General features: G+C 42.3%; 1 protein-coding gene across 3 annotated transcripts in view; it reads left to right on the top strand.

The window, feature by feature from the left end:
* vps13c (vacuolar protein sorting 13 homolog C) overlaps positions 1-13,425 on the top strand; it is a 511,929-nt gene that overhangs the window by 120,994 nt on the left and 377,510 nt on the right. For all 3 annotated transcript variants that reach the window (XM_076287956.1, XM_076287955.1, XM_076287957.1), the window contains one exon: positions 8,187-8,358. In XM_076287956.1, coding sequence (XP_076144071.1) covers positions 8,187-8,358 — 172 coding nt within the window. The remainder of the gene's footprint in view (positions 1-8,186; positions 8,359-13,425) is intronic.

Raw genomic sequence — 13,425 nt, 5'->3', positions numbered from 1 at the left:
TTTGACATTATGTACAAAGCTTATAGGCTACAGTGGACCAGCATGTTGCAGGGGCTGCTAAAAACACCGGCAAACAACACACTGAAAACTCGCCCAATCACAGCCCTTGCTGTCGAACGCTCCGTCCGGTTCGACCGCTGAACGCCACAGCGGACTTATGCTGCCCCCAAGCGGCTGCAGTTGTACTTACATTTCACGTAGCTGCGTGAATCACGTTTTTCGTGAGTGAAGTGTCCATTTTTAACTAGTACCCACTGTACCTTCATAGTCATGAATATAGCTGGTTATGTAGGCCTACAGCTTAAGTCAGTTTTCCTTAATGCCATGGTTGAGTATGCCTTAATAAGACGGTGTACATCGTTGATAGTGACACGGGGTAAGTCTTGAAGGCAACGAATGTAGAAAGTCATTGATTTGACGGCTCTGACTGACAGAAAGCACAGCTGACGACCGGAAATGAATGACCTGGCTTATCGTAACCAGGAAGAAACTGTGCATATAGGCTATTACTCTCGGTCCTTCTCGTTGGCTGCTGAATTACTTCGCTGAATTGCCTGGCTCTCCTCAATTTCTCCGCCATTCACTCCTTTGTCTTCATTAACATTGTCTTCATTAACATTGTCCATAGAAACATACGAACGACTTGTTGCGCCATTTGCCCGACGTTTGTTAACGTTTGAAAACAAAACCACTCCCAATGTGGACTGGACAACCCACTAAATTTAATTGAGCTATTTGCTAGTGACCATGGGCCCTATCATAACAGTCTAAAGTGCATGGTCACTAGTCAAAAGCACATTCAAATTTAGTAGGATGTCCGGTCCACATTGGGAGTGTTTTCTTTATCAAACGTCGAGCGCATGGCGCAACAAGGTGTTCCTTGGGGCTGTATTTTGGGTCACCAGCGCATGGCGTAAAGTTCGTTATTCACCGGCGCGAAGTTGAATTCGTTATTTTGCACGATTATTTTTTAAGCATTGCGCCCAGGGGTGTGGCAATTAACAACCTAGGGTGGGACCTGGCGCATTGTCTAAAAATCGCTATCATACACCACCTAAACCTGGTCAGAAGTCAATGGCGAGTTGTTCATATGCTATTTTAAGAGCGCATGTCAAGTGGTTGCACCATCCTTCTATCATTCAACGCACACCAGCGCACATCCATGCAAAGCATTACAAATTGCACGATTACAATGGGAAACATAATTAGAACAAAGATATTACGAAATACTGTACATCTCATGATGAGTAGTTATTCACCATCATTTGCAAATTGGTAATGACGGTTAAAAGTGATTAGGGGAGAGGCGAGAGACACGTATGGAGCACAGCTGAAGACGCACTGTCACGAGATATAAGCAACTCCTCTGCAGGATAAATGTTGTTTTATTCAGTCATTTGAGCAATATTAGGGTAAGTGTTGCTTTTTCCAGCCTATGTTTTCGGTGGTAACCCATTGTCAGTCAATAGTGAAAGTAACTGCATATAACCGTCTTGTCGTTGACTGACTCCTTGGTGAAGTTAGTTTCACTTTGCCAATGAGTTCAAATAATAGACGAGTGCAAATGCGTGAAGGCTATGCTAGGTTTTAGTAAAGCATGGTTTAAGAATGACTATTCCATATGGTCTCGCAAGCAGCCTCCTTCAAATGCGCCGTTGAATGCCAAAATACCGATGCATTTATTTGACATATCGCGCGTTGCGCCGTTAAAGGGAATGACAGATGTCATTCTCATTGGTTTAAAATGATGTTACGCCCCAAACACACCCATATGACTGATTAAAAGACCTAGGAACATCTTGTTACGCCATGAAACCCCTCCCAATGTGAACTGGACATCCTACTAAATTTGAATAGACTTTTGACGAGTGACGATGCACTTTAGAATGTCATGATAGGGCCCTAGGTGTCTTAATCAGTCATGGGTGTGTTTGGGGCTTAACATAATTTAAACCAATGAGAATGACATCTGTCTTTCCCTTTAACGCCGCAAAGCGCGACGTCAAAGAATGCATCGGTATTTTGACAGTCAACGACACATTTGAAGGAATCTGCTTGCGAGACCGTATGGAACAGTCATTCCACTAAACCTTTTTTTGCTTTACTAAAACCTAGCATAGCCTTTACGCTTTTGCACTCGTCTATTATTTGAACTCATTGGCAAAGTGAAACTTCACCATGGTGTCAGTCAACAACAAGACAGTCATAGGGCCAATCTCAATTCTCTATTTTACCCCTCCACCTTCCCCTTGCCCCTTCCCCTCCCCCTACATCTTGGCCCTTGAAACAGAGTGTTAAGGGCTAGGGGTAACAACACACCCCTATGAATTGAGACAACACTCGTTACGGTTACGCCATCATACATCGTCGCTAGCTGGCTGCACATCACCAGAGGAGACAATTGTTGATCACAAACTTCAAGATGCTGTCTGCAAGTGTGTGTATGTCATTGCGTGGATTATAGTTATTTTTTTGCGATTGTCTGCAACAAATCGCAGAAATCAAAGGAGAAGAAGAGCTCTGCAACGCCTACGACTGCTGGTGAATCAGCTTATGGTATGTATGGATTAGTTGCAATTTGTAAACAACTGTATTTAACGTTAGCCAAACTAACCCAACACAGTAGCTGACGCTGGACACGCGTAAATTACATGGACTTCTATTGTAATACGAACCCAATAAATATCTATGTGTATACGTAATATTTTGACATGACTGTTAGCTATATGTTAAGGTCATATCGATGTATTTGGATCATGCATTAGTTACTATGTGCTTTGTACGGGGGGAGGGGAGATGTAACTGTAGCCACTATGTGCTTTGTTGTGGGGGAGGGGAGACGTAAACAGCTAGTTTGAATGGGCAAACATTTTTCCAACTCAGCCCATTAATGGTGTGATGTTTTTCTTTTCCAGATTGGTGCTCCAACAAGATACTGTACCATAAACCCCAACCTGCCTATACTGCGCATATGGTTCGATGTAGAGACTGAGCTGAAACAGGATTTCCGCTTAAACAGAATAGCTGGGAAGGAATATGTGAAAAATCATGAAGATTGGGCACTTCTGGACAAGTTTTTGATTTTTGGCAGGGTGTTAGGTATAGGCCTAAGGTTTTCAAAAATTCATGGATACAAGTTGGGGTGGCCCCCCTAGTGGCAGTTATCCATAAAATCCAAAATGGCCCCCGCCGAAAAGAGAAAAGGTTATATCTCAGCTTCCTAGTCTTAAATTGTTGTATAATGTATTTTCTCTACTTTGTTTGATACAAGGAATCCAATTTTGATATGTTTTTCTTATTTTAAGTCCATTTAAATCTAGTATCACCCTGCCAAAAATCTAAAACTTGTCCAGAAGTGCCCAATTTTCATGAATTGCATCCTAGCTAGAAGAGCAATGCACAGTTTAATGAGGCTTTTGCAAAGGGAGCAGGACCATGGCTGGGGTATTGAGATGGAAGTGCTCATATACACCTTTTGGCTGGCACATGGACTCTCTTATAGGGTGGTGGGCCGTGTCTTTAATGTTCCAAAGCCTACAGTTCACCGCCTCGTCCACAAAGTGGCCCAGAACATATGGGACAATCTAGGTAGAGCAATCCGCTTCCCTGCAACAGTGGACCTGCTTGCAGTTGGTCAGGGATTTGCAGACATTTCACGAACCCCTGCATTCCACAATGTGGTTGGAGCAATTGATGGCAGCCACGTACGGATAAAACCTCCACATCATCACAAATTAGATTATTTGAACTATAAAGGTTTTTACTCCATCAACATGCAGGCAATATGTGACTCGAATGGCAGGTTTCTGGACATTTATGTGGGGTACCCGGGGTCTGTTCATGACACACGCATCATGAAAAACAGCAGTTTTTATACCGCGGGATGGTATCCTCCAACGGGTTACATCATTCTGGGTGATGGTGGGTATCCCTGTTTGCCAACTCCAATTTGCCTTATTACCCCATTCAAAGAGCCAGTGCAGGGACCAGAACAGCGGCGATTTAACCACTATCACTCAAAGGGGCGCAGCATAATTGAAAGGGCGTTTGGCATGATGAAGACCAGGTGGAGGTCAACACTTTTCAGAGCTGTGGAGGTGAAGCCCACATTTGCACCACAGGTAATTGCTTCCTGTGCATTCTTGCACAATGTGTGTATGGACAATGGTGACACATTGACTCCAGATGAAGACATTTTAAGGGATAGGTATGACCCCCAACCTCCCCATGAACCAATGGCATACAACGAAACCTCTGCGAATGACATAAGAAACAGACTGGCTGCCCTAGTTTCAGGCAATGTGCAAGCTCCATGAACATGAGGTGTCATATGCATGTAAATATGTTGTAGTTATCTTATGTCCTTTTTGATGGAGGTGGTGAATATGAATGCAGATGTTCTAATCTGCGTACTACTTAGTACTGTCTGTTTGCAATAAATATTTTTTATACACACTGCATGGTGTTTTGTATCTTTTTCAGTTATTACGGTTTTGAATTTCATTGATGTTCAGAAACAATGTCTTTGTTAACCAAAATCTCTTTATTGCCCAATAAAATGAACACAACGGGCAAATGCATTATATAAAAAATATATTATAACACAGAACCATTACAAAAATAACTTAAATGACACACATATATTATAAAGGCACTGAAAAGTATAAAAAACAAGGCACTGAAATGTATAAAACTGAGAATGTGCAAATAGCAAACATAAAACAAAAAACAAAACTTCAGCTTATCTACCATTTTTTCAAAGAGGTTCAAGAACCTCTCTGTTTTGGCCTCACTCTCCTCATGGCGCCTCTGCTCTTTATGTGACTCCTCAGTGAGGTAATCAAGGACAGGGTTGTTCCTCTTTCTCTTTTTTTGGGTGAGGGAGTTGGGGGGGCTATCCATGGCAGAGGTAGAGGGGTGAGACATGGCTGCAGAGGTAGAGGGTCGAGACTGAGGTGAGGAGATAGAGGTCTGAGGTGCAGAGGTAGAGGGCTGAGACTGAGGTGCAGAGGTGCTGGCAGCAGATGAGGGCTCAACAATCTCCTAACGGAACAAGATATCTTGATTACAATCCACAAATTCTGTTACTATAATGTTGCTATATATATTATACTGCATTACATACCATGAGGATTGGTGTGGGATCCTCATAAAAGGAGGCCACCACCACAGGAGGGTTGACTGAGGGCCTGTCACCCAAGACCTCATGCATCTCCTCATAATACTGCCAGGTCGCAGCGGTCACTTCCCCCCTGTCTGTTCCTGACCCAATGTTCTCAATGTGACCCAAAGGAGTTCTTAGCTCCTGGAAGGACACACAGCACACACAAAAGTAAATAATAACAAATACATTATGCATTCATTGCCCTGCATTGACAATGTAAGGTTTTCTTTAATGGAATATCACATACTTTGTATTTTTGTTTCAAGTTCTCCCACTTCTTTGAGGCCTGTTGGCCAGTGACCCTTCCCTCCAACCCCATTTCTGTAATCAGTGTCCTGTAGCATAACCAACAACAATGTACAGGTGCATGAACACGAATGAATTACACATTATTACAATAACAACAATACAATTATGAATGGCTACAACATTGAACGCATGACTCACTCCCACATTTGCTTTGCAGCGTATTTTCTACTATATTTTCGTGCCGAAAACGTATCAGCTGCCGTGTTTCCTCCGGCGTCCCTGTGTGATAAAGGGCGATATATGTAAAGCACGTATTGATGTCTTTAGTTGTCTACACTGATATCAAACGGAATTCGCTGCTAATTGAGTTTAGTAAACTAGACATGCATGGAGTTCATTGCTAGTCAGAGAAATGCAGGATTGTTGTGCACTCAGCAATGTAACGTTAGCTTAGAAAACTAGCGATTTTCAAAAAAGTTTCAATTAAGAATATGGTTGCAAGTATATATGTACAGGACTGTTTAGAGCACAAAACAAGACTGTCGTAAATTTTAAATCAATTATTTCAGCTGAAAATACTTACATTTATGGGACTCTCGAAAAGATCTGGCCGCCATTGTTGCCGGTTGCGCAGTGTATTGTGGGTACCCCTTGGTTTCAAGTAAGCTCCCGATCTTACTTGGTTTTAAGGGGTATCTACCCCTTGCCCTTATCCCTACCCCTCGATCGAAATGAGAATTGAGAAAGCCCTTTGTCTCATGGGCACGCGCAAAACCAAGGGGAAGGGGAAGGGGTAAAATAGAGAATTGAGATTGGCCCATACTGTGGCAGCCATGGCCTACTGGTTAGCGTTTCGGACCTGTTACTGGAGGGTTGCAGGTTCGAACCCCGACCAGTAGGCACGGCTGAACTGCCTTTTAGCAAGGCACCTAACCCCTCACTGCTCCCCGAGCGTCGCTGTTGTTGCAGGCAGCTCACTGCGCCGGGATTAGTGTGTGCTTCACCTCACTGTGTGTTCACTGTGTGCTGAGCGTGTTTCACTAATTCACGGATTGGGATAAATGCTGAGACCAAATTTCCCTCACGGGATGCCGACCTACCCGCAATCTGCAATATTACCTGGAAATCTCACCCGCACCCGCCTGACACACGAGTCAATAAGCTGGTCATAAGTCGGCCCGGGCATCACTATTGTATTTTAAATGGTTCAAGTTTAGACGCAGAAAAAAGTTGTCAGAATAATAATTATAATAATAGATAATAATAAAAATAAGAAGCCTGGTTATAACCGTTTGAACATGAACATTTGAAATTTGAACATGTATGTATACCTTAGCAAGAGTTTATTTCAAGAATCATTGAGCAACCAAGGGGAGAGCATGTAAGACTTCTAGGGCCCTATCATGGCATTCTAAAGTGCATCGTCACTCGTCAAAAGTCTATTCAAATTTAGTAGGCTGTCCAGTTTACATTGGGAGGGGTTTCGTTATAAAAAGTGGAGCGCATGGCGCAACAAGGTGTTCCTAGGTTTTTTAATCAGTGATATGGGTGTGTTTGGGGCGTAACATCATTTTAAACCAATGAGAATGATATCTGTCATTCCCTTTAACGGCGCAACACGTGATATGTCAAATAAATGCATTGGTATTTTGGCATTCAACGCCGCATTTGAAGGAGGCTGCTTGCGAGACCGTATGGAATAGTCATTGTTAAATCATGCTTTACTAAAACCTAGCATAGCCTTCACGCATTTGCACTCGTCTATTATTTGAACTCATTGGCAAAGTGAAACTAACTTCACCAAGGAGTCAGTCAACGACAAGACAGTTATATGCAGTTACTTTCTTTATTGACTGACAATGGGTTACCACCGAAAACATAGGCTGGAAAAAGCAACACTTACCCTAATATTGCTCAAATGACTGAATAAAACAACATTTATCCTGCAGAGGAGTTGCTTATATCTCGTGACAGTGCGTCTTCAGCTGTGCTCCATACGTGTCTCTCGCCTCTCCCCTAATCACTTTTAACCGTCATTACCAATTTGCAAATGATGGTGAATAACTACTCATCATGAGATGTACAGTATTTCGTAATATCTTTGTTCTAATTATGTTTCCCATTGTAATTGTGCAATTTGTAATGCTTTGCATGGACGTGCGCTGGTGTGCGTTCATGAATGATAGAAGGATGATGCGTGCACCTGCCAATGTAAATGTTGACATGCGCTCTTAAAATAGCATATGAACAACTCACCATTGACTTCTGACCAGGTTTAGGTGGTGTATGATATCGATTTTTAGACAACGCGCCAGGCCCCTCCCTAGGTTGTTAATTGCCACACCCCTGGGCGCGATGTTTAAAAAATAAACGTGCAAAATACCGAATTCAACTTTGCGCGGGTGAAAAACGAACTTTACGCCATGCGCAGGTGCCCAAAATACAGCCCTTAGTTTACAAGGAGTTGCAGTAGGGGATCAAGAGAAGTTGAGAAGCATACTTTATTTTCCCCATTACCATGTGGTCATATTATGAACATATTTTGTACATCTAGTTGAGATGAGTCATCTTACTTCATAAACCCCCTGTAGGAGAAAAACGAATCAAATTATTAGATTGACAAGTAAAAAAAGTTGAACATAAATTGGACTGAAGAGTTAAAATAAACAATAAGCAAAAATGTGTTACTGTTGATTTGATGTGAAGTTTCAATGAAGATACATGAGACATACCTCATGCTCCTTTGCTACATTATTTTCTTTTGTACACCCAGGTGGCAGTATGGTATTCAGAGTATATTGGAAGTACACATACGAAGACTGAAAGAGATGTGGAGCTGGCCTCATATCAGACAACATCGTCAGCATCTTCGTGCATACAGAGTCATCTACAAAAGCCATCTCATTCAAGGCAAAACAAAGGGTGACCGGGACACACAGATAAAGGTTTGCATATAATGTATAAATTGTAATTCCAGATTCCAAAATTGACCCAAGGGTGTTTTTCTGTATTAAAACACATCAAATAAGCCGTATAGACAGTATTTTTCGTTGATCAACCACTACAGAGCTTGCTCCGGTGTATACTATAGCCCCAAGTAGCAAACAGTGGATTAGCTAAGGGCCATGAGCGAAACGCTTCCAAAATAGCATTTTTTTTTACCAGTAATATTGTTCATCAAACCTCGTCAGTAACTTGCTCAAGGTCTCTACACATAAAACAAAGCACCAACAACCTAGTTAATGAACCCGGAGTAACATGTACAGATATGTGCAATATAGTAGCATATAGTGTCTAAACAGCATCCTAAATAGGTCACTGAGGGCTTGGCAGGGAAGAGCTGCCCACCAAGGCTGATACTGGACAACTCTTTCTTATACAGTCTTGGATTAGAGCCAAACACTATGAATTCAGTTTTAGCCACATGAAGAGACAATTTATTGTCTTATAGCCAGACCCTGATCTTACTGAATTCCTCTTGCAAAGTGGCATGCAGCTCCAGCTCATTTTTGTTGGAGGCTATAATAGCTGAATCGTCAGCATATAAAAACAAGTTCTCATTGCAGGCGGACTTCATGTCATTGATGTAGATTAAAAAAAAGTAATGGCCCTAAGACGCTCCCTTGGGGAACTCCACAGGTTACCAGTTCATTGGATATATGACCCTGGAATTCAGTCTTTTGGGATCTATCCGAGAGGTAGGAAACAAACCATCCTAAGGCGGAAGGGCACATGCCCAGGGCTGACAACTTATTGTACAGTAGGCTATGATCAACCGTATCAAAGGCCTTCTGTAAGTCAATTAGGATCATGCCACATAGCTTGCCGACATCTATTTCGCCCCTAATGAAGTCAGTTAGGTACAGTAGACATGAGTCCGTTGAATGTGACTGTCTGAACCCTGATTGGAATTCATAGAGGAGTTTGGCATCCACAGCATATTGATACAATTGTTCATGAACTACTTTCTCCAGGACCTTGGAGACTACACTCAAAATAGAAACTAGTCACAAAATGAGTTGCATCTGTTGGTTGGCCAAGTCATGATGTAGCCTGTTAGCCTGATGAGCCAGACCCACATTAAAATGTAGGGTCTGGGCACTCACCGTTCGCAGTACTCAGTCCGAGGGGCGGGATAATCAGTTGTCTTTCAAATTCCCTCTGCACACAATAGGACATCGCTAGTCCCATGCGTTTCCTAGTTGGCTAGTTCAAACTTTTGCCAACTTAATAAAAGCTTAACTCGTGTCACACTGTTCGCCAACAGCAACATTATCTTATTTGTTTTCAAGTAGCAGGGAATTCAAGCCAAACCGTTGCAACTCTGCCATCAATCATTATGTTAAGCCCGCCTAACGACTCTATACACGATTTGATTGGCCTGATAGAAGTTTAATTTTTCGAGCTTACAAGCCAATGGAGAGTTGCTAGACTAGCCTTGGCAGCAAATATAATTTGCTGCCGCTAGGGTGCGTCTAGATTTCTAGGCTAGTAGCCTGTTTTTGTGTAAATGAAAGGCCAAACCGCATGAAAATATGTGTGTAGACGGGGTCTCAAACTAGTTTAAAAATGAGTTGCTATAAGAAGCATTAGCATTAGACAATATGTATGCCAGTTCTCTCAATGTTTAAATAATATCACATTTGACATTACAACTTTCTCCTTAAGTACTTACCAAGCACTTTAGTCAAGTCAAGTCAGATTTATTTTTAAAGCGCATTTAACATGCACATAGTGCAATCCAAAGCGCTCCACAAACAAGACACATAACAACAAGACAAAAGATGCCGGATGGAGCGGCGTAGTCGCCAGCGTACCCATGACATCAAGACATGACAAATACATTTAAAAAAATAACAAATACAAAAAATGCCAGACGGAGCGGCGTAGTCACCAGCGTAACCGTGACATCAATACATACAAGACAGACAACAAAACAAATAAACAAATAAAAAAAGAAAATATATTTAAAAAGGGGAAAAGTGATGTTAAAATTTGCCCAATTTCCAAACCAGCTGAGAATGTCCAAGGGCAATGATGATCCGTGAAAACTGCGCACAGAGCTGTGTCTTCACAACCGATGCAATGCCAACAAAGTTCTTTAGCAACTGACCAACCCGGTGAATTCACTGGCAGTCTGGAGATAACGTTAATATTAGAAGCTAGGCCTGCTAGACTGCAGTCTGGAGATGACTGGAAGCACAGTCCAAAGTACTGGGCGATCGTGTAGATCCGCACTTCGGTGGACTTAACAGCGACCGTTTGTTGCTCCGTGAGATTGCAGCTCTTCACCGTTAACGTTAGTCTGCAGTTGGCAAGGCAGCTCGCAGGTCAGCAACAGCTCGGCGGCCACGGCAGATCTAGTCTCTAGATCTCGCAGAGTAGCCTAGGTCCAGCTGTCCCGAGAGATCCCCTCGACCAGACACTTTATGTGAAATTCCCTTCCCATTGTGGCAACTTGTGAGAACTAAGGGCACATTTATCCACCATAGCATCAACTGAAACTTTCTTCCGTAATGCGTTTGTGACGTAGACAGCTAGTGTGACCCCCTGATATCATGCATATCCACTTGGGCCAAAAATCCTTGATTACTAGCAAGATAGAGCAACGTAATTTGTTACTATGGGAGCAAAACGGGACAGTTCTGGTCTGCATAAGTGGGAGTGTCACCTTACGTCACTAAATAAACTTTCTCTCTTAATAAGCAATAAGAGCAGATAAACATAATTGTGTTCACAGTATTATTGTCTATAATCATGTATGATACCAATGAATAGGGTTGGGCACTGAAACACGGTTCTAATATGGCACCGGTGCCGACGCAAACGGTAGTAACTGCATCGAATAACAACAGGGATTTCTGTGCTTTTTTTATACGAGGCATCACTGCACGTAATGCGCCATCTTTAACGTCTTGCTCTGATAGCAACACATCCAGATACAGTTAGCTAACATAAACACTGGATGTATAAACCAGAGGGGTGCACCACATAGGCGAGTGGACAGTGTTTGACAGCTTGCGTGAGCCCAAGTAGCTTACTTTAAAGCGATATCACAAGCTCCTGTCAAAATCTAGCAGTGGGCCTAAATATGTAGGTTACATACCTGATGTCACTGAGCTGTCAAAGAGGCTACGGAACCATCTCCATACGTTATCGCTAATTAAACAAAGCTGACTGGTGTTAGCACATAGCCATAGTTGCTGTTAAAATGCCTACTAGCGCTGGGAATCTACAACACAGACATAATGTAGCCTAACATACCGCCAAGCTGTTGCTGACCTGCGAGCTGCCATGCCAACTGCAGACTAACTGGGCCTCTGATATCCTTCCATCCATCCGTGAACAGTGCACTTCACTGTCTGGTCGAAGGGATCTCTCGGGACAGCCGGACCTAGTCTCTACTCTGCGAAAGATCTACCGTGGCCGCCGAGCTGATGCTAACCTGCGAGCTGCCTTGCCAACTGCAGACTAACGTTAACGGTGAAGAGCTGCATTCTCACGGAGCAACAAACGGTCGCTGTTAAGTCCACCGAATTGCAGATCTACACGATCGCTCAGTACTTTGGACTGTGCTTCCATCATCTCCAGACTGCAGTCTAGCAGGCCTAGCATCTAACGTTAACGTTATCTCCAGACTGCCAGTGAATTCACCGGGTTGGTCAGTTGCTAAAGAACTTTGTTGGCATTGCATCGGTTGTGAAGACACAGCTCTGTGCACAGTTTTCACGGATCATAATTGCCCTTGGACATTTTCAGCTGGTTTGGAAATTGGACTAATTTTAACATCACTTTTTCCCCTTTTAAAATATATTTTCTTTTTTTTATTTGTTTATTTGTTTTGTTGTCTGTCTGTATGTCTTGGTGTGACGGGTACGATGGCGACTACGCCGCTCCATCCGGCATTTTTTGTATTTGTTATTTTTTAAATGTATTTGTCTTGTCTTGATGTCATGGGTACGCTGGCGACTACGCCGCTCCATCCGGCATCTTGTGTCTTGTTGTTATGTGTCTTGTTTGTGGAGCGCTTTGGATTGCACTATGTGCATGTTAAATGCGCTTTAAAAATAAATCTGACTTGACTTGACTAACATGTTCAAAACTATTGCATGTTATGGGAGAAGACATGACATTTCTTGAAGCATTTGGGAACACACTGACTTAACTGGAAAGTAGAGTCTCTATTAGATTAGCTTGATTGAAAATGCAGTTGTCCATGACCTGGCAGTTCTATGGCAAGCGGTTTTAACATACTTTATGGCAAACCGCCTACACTGGGTAAACTTGAAAGCAGAGCTTACCATTGTGTGTGCATCCATGGCAAGCTGTTTTAACATTTAAATGTATTATGCGTAGGAACAATGAGATATTGATAGTAAATTGAATATAACAGTTCAATGTCATGTTCAAATTTGTCTTATCAATAAAGAAAGCAATTCATGCTTTAGACCATTTTAATTTAAAAACAAAGTACCGGTTCAGGCACCGCTTCGGCACCGGCACCGTTTTAAAAGTATCGATTTAGCACGGATAGCACGGTATCGGATAAAAACCAAATGATACCCAACCCTACCAATGAATCATTCTTTAGGACATGATGTGAATAATTTAATTAGTCATGTAAACTGAGCTAGCTAGCTAGCGAATGCTAAAACGCTATACAAGTGGATGGGAGTAGCTATGGCAATACAGCTATGCGCTAACAAGTGACTATAGTTGAAGGACTTCGCTTAAACTTCATATACTATTGCAAGTTCACTTGAGTATAAACTATCCACTTTAACTAATGTCAGTAATGTTATTCAGCTAGTTGTCATTCAAAAGAAATTGCACTTCTCCATTTAAAATGTTACCAAAGATCCTTAATATACAGCTTTATCAACCGTCTCTGATGTTACTTTAGCTAGGAGGCTAGCTAGCTTGCTAGCAACCGGGCAGTAACTGACAGCAGCATGGTCTGATATTAAGTTGGGTTTTTTTTACAAATCCGAACCCTAAAAAATTACACTATT

The sequence above is a fragment of the Alosa pseudoharengus genome, unplaced genomic scaffold (genome assembly GCF_046254945.1).
Source record: "Alosa pseudoharengus isolate Yale_2024_CS ecotype anadromous, Long Island Sound unplaced genomic scaffold, YU_APseudo_1.1 YU_APseudo_1.1_scf_16, whole genome shotgun sequence".
NCBI lineage: Eukaryota > Metazoa > Chordata > Actinopteri > Clupeiformes > Clupeidae > Alosa > Alosa pseudoharengus.
This window is presented reverse-complemented; position numbering and strand designations above follow the sequence as displayed.